This window comes from Cotesia glomerata, linkage group LG5, assembly GCF_020080835.1.
Source record: "Cotesia glomerata isolate CgM1 linkage group LG5, MPM_Cglom_v2.3, whole genome shotgun sequence".
Classification (NCBI taxonomy): domain Eukaryota; kingdom Metazoa; phylum Arthropoda; class Insecta; order Hymenoptera; family Braconidae; genus Cotesia; species Cotesia glomerata.
Window position 1 is genome coordinate 13,758,813 of NC_058162.1, and position 3,665 is coordinate 13,762,477.

General features: G+C 33.7%; 1 protein-coding gene across 1 annotated transcript; it reads left to right on the forward strand.

Annotated features, from left to right (window-relative positions):
• The first annotated feature begins 480 nt into the window (after positions 1–480).
• LOC123265987 lies at positions 481–2,040 on the forward strand. The gene is made up of 2 exons (XM_044730002.1): positions 481–756; positions 826–2,040. Exons 1-2 carry the CDS (start codon positions 507–509, stop codon positions 1,911–1,913), a joined length of 1,338 nt encoding a protein of 445 aa, XP_044585937.1. The 5' UTR covers positions 481–506; the 3' UTR covers positions 1,914–2,040.
• Positions 2,041–3,665: the final 1,625 nt, after the last annotated feature.

Genomic DNA, 3,665 nt, shown 5'->3' on the forward strand with positions numbered 1-3,665 from the left:
ACGATGCATTGCGACTATTAAATCAATCGCCAATTCCTTCAAAAAAATTGAATGATTATCAATTTTTGAGTAATAAAATAAATCAGACGTCTGACAGCTTGAAAAAAATTTTGCTCTCAACTGCTGACGAAGGATCAATTGATGACGATGGTGAAAATTTTCGTTCATTAATTGAAAAGCTGCACGATAAATTCAATGATAAAGAAACAGAAAAGTCTTTAAAGATACAAATCTTAACCTTGTTACCTGAAAAATGGGGTGAAAGACGTATTTGTAAAACTATGAATACATCAAGACAGTTATCAAGAGTAGCAAAAAAGTTGGTTGAAGAAAAAGGTATACTTTCAACACCTGAAACAAAATTAGGTAGGTATAGCGTAAAATCAATGGCTCTAATACATCTGAAGATTGATTCACTTAACATTTTTTTTATAGGTACGACAATTACTGATCAAATATTATTGGAAATTGCGAATTTTTACAACGATGATGAGTATAGTGCTTTGATGCCCAGCATGAAAGACTTTGTTTCAGTTCGAAATGATGATGGTAATCGGGTACACGTCCAAAAACGGCTTGTTCTGTCTAATTTAAAAGAACTTTACCAATGTTTCCGTGAAATAAACCCTGCAGAGAAAGTTGGATTTTCGAAATTTGCTTCGTTACGGCCGAAACATTGTGTGTTAGCAGGAGCAAGTGGAACGCATACTATCTGTGTATGTACTATCCATCAAAACTTTAAGTTGATGATGCTTGGTAATTATCCAATTTATTAATAATCATACGTGCCTAGATTTTCAGTTTACTCAATCACTTTTATTTCAAGTGCAAATGTTCATTCTTTAACGAGGAATACAGAAAAGTCGTTGAAACACTATAATGATTGCTTGGACATGATAATATGTGAGACTCCAACAGAAAAATGTTATTTGGGTGGATGTAACAAGTGTCCAGGGGTAGATAAGTTGAGTAACATTTTACTGACATGTTTTGAGAATCAGGAAAGCGAGAATGTCCCGTACAAGCGTTGGGTATCAAAACCAAGGTGCAGTTTAGAAACTTTTTTACAGCCTACAGAAGAATTTATTGAAAACCTTTGTAGTGAATTGAAAGTTCTTCTACCTCACTCATTCATTGCAAAAGAACAAGCTAAGTTTTTAAAAACATTAAAGGAAACACTAAAACCAAATGAATATGTCATTATTTGTGATTTTGCAGAGAATTATGCGTTCGTAGTACAAAATGCAGCATCTGGTTTTCACTGGAATAATTATCAGGCGACAGTTTTTCCGGTAGTTATTTATTATAAAGTAAATGACAAACTTGAACACAGAAGTTTAGTGATTATTCCACACTGTAATAATCACGATGCTGTTGCTGTTCATGTTTTCATCAAAATAATAACTGATTATGTGATAAGTCTTCCTGAACGCTGTAACAAGATTTATTACTTTTCTGATGGGGCTTCTCAACAGTTTAAAAACTTTAAAAATTTTGTTAATTTGTACTACCGTGAAGATGATTTTGATATTCCTGCTGAATGGCATTTTTTTGCAACTGCCCATGGCAAAGGTCCGTGTGATGGAATTGGTGGTATCCTCAAACGACTTGCAGCAAGAGCAAGTCTCCAGCTTGCGGTAGATAAACAAATAACAACACCTATAGGACTTTACGAATGGACTTCTGATCCGGATAACTTGCCAAATATCATAGTCAAGTTTTCTCCAGAAGAAGACTATAATACAGCATTGAACGACTTGAATGACAGATTTACAAAAACGAAACCAATTGTAGGAACTCAACAACTACATTGTGTAATCCCCGACAAAAATGGTTGTTTGTATGTAAAAAAATTCTCAAACTCTAATGAACATAGAATTTATAAAATATTAAAACGCCAGAGAGAACATTAATGATTAAATTATTATATTGTTTTTGTAAAATCATTAAAAATTAACAATATTAATTAATAAGCTTAGTATTTACTATCGTTTTATAAGCTTATAAATTAAGGATATTATACCACAAAACATTTAAATTACATTTATTTTATTATAGAAATAACTTAGAAAAAAAAAATTTTTTTCCATTTTTCAAAATTTGACAATTTTTTTTCAATTGTATAAAAAAAATTTAAAAAAAATCCGAGCCACTCCGAGATGGACGGGAAAAGTTGTCATAATAATTGAAGTTTTTTTTGAGAAACAAAAAAAAAAAAAAAATGTCGAACTTCCAAAAAATAACGGTTTTGGTCAAAAAAAGCCGATTATTTTAAAGAATTGATGATATTTAATTTTCTGATATATTTTTTCAAAAAGTTCATTTAAAAACAAAAATTTTAAAAAAAAAAAAGGTCCCCAAAAGTAGATGCCTAAAAAAGTTATGGCTATTTGAAAATAAAAAAGCCGTTTTTTTGAAAAATTCATAACTTTTTTTGGGTTGGCCAAAAAAATTTGAAAAAATTCTCAAAAGTGTTTTTTAAAGGGTAGAAAAGAATGGAAATGTTTCAGCAAAATTTAAAGGGGTCGAGTTCAAAAGTGGTCGATTTGGCATGGAATACCCCATATATATATATATATATATAGATATATATATATATACGATCATATAGCTTGGCGACGCGTCGCCACGGCATGCGTTGCCACGGCATGCGTCACCACGACAGATATCGGTTTGAAGTGCGGCTATAGATGTTTCACATCAAAAAATTTCTGGAACTGCGGCCCAGTTTCTCTTCCTGAGCCTTGCTACTGATTTTTTTAAATAAAAATCTCTCTAATAATTCCCAACAATATCTACTGTTTTTCCCGTTTTATTTGACAAAATTTTGTGCCTGTAACCAATTAATAAAAACATCCTTGCTTACATTCATACGCGCATTGTTACTGACACACTAACGCTCACCTACACTAGTGTACAGTCTCACACATTCATCTAGTATCACGTACGTTCGCCGTCTACGGTCGGTCCATCCCCACTTTCGGTCTACTACGTGCGAAGCTAGCAGCATCCCTAGCGTCTCACTCTCGCGTTACCCACTGCCTTTTCACTCAATTGGTTAATTTCATTAATTAATAATCAATTATCTAGGCCTCTGATTAAAAAATGGCTGAGGACTTTTCGTCTCAGAATAATTTTCTCTTTCAATCCCTACAAGGAAGTGCGTGACTTCTGGGACACCCTGTATATATATATATATATATATATATATATATTGTAACAGGCCGCTTTTAGCGCCACCTGTTAAGGCGTTGTTTCTCTAATTTTACCTTTTTGAATTTAATTTTAAAGGAAATTTTAATTGAGTTTTTTTTTATTTTATTTTATGCCCATTGGTTAGATTCACCGCGACCGAGTCGCCCTCGCGTGTAGAAACTCGAACGAAGCTCGATTGCGCGCGAAACCAAAATCTAATGCGATAATATGTAATTTGATTTAGTAATTAAGTAGCTTTAAGTTAGATTTAAGTACTTAACTATTGTGACGTTACTAACGACGCCGGCCACGAACCCGCGAAGAGAAACAACGAGGATCATCGACGTGGGTAACCTGCGAGATCATCAACAACGGGAGGATGGCTGTCTCGAGAGCGAGCGAAACGACGGACTGATTAGAACTCGAAGTGAGCAATCGACGCATGCGTGAAGGGTAAAGCTAGCTGTCGA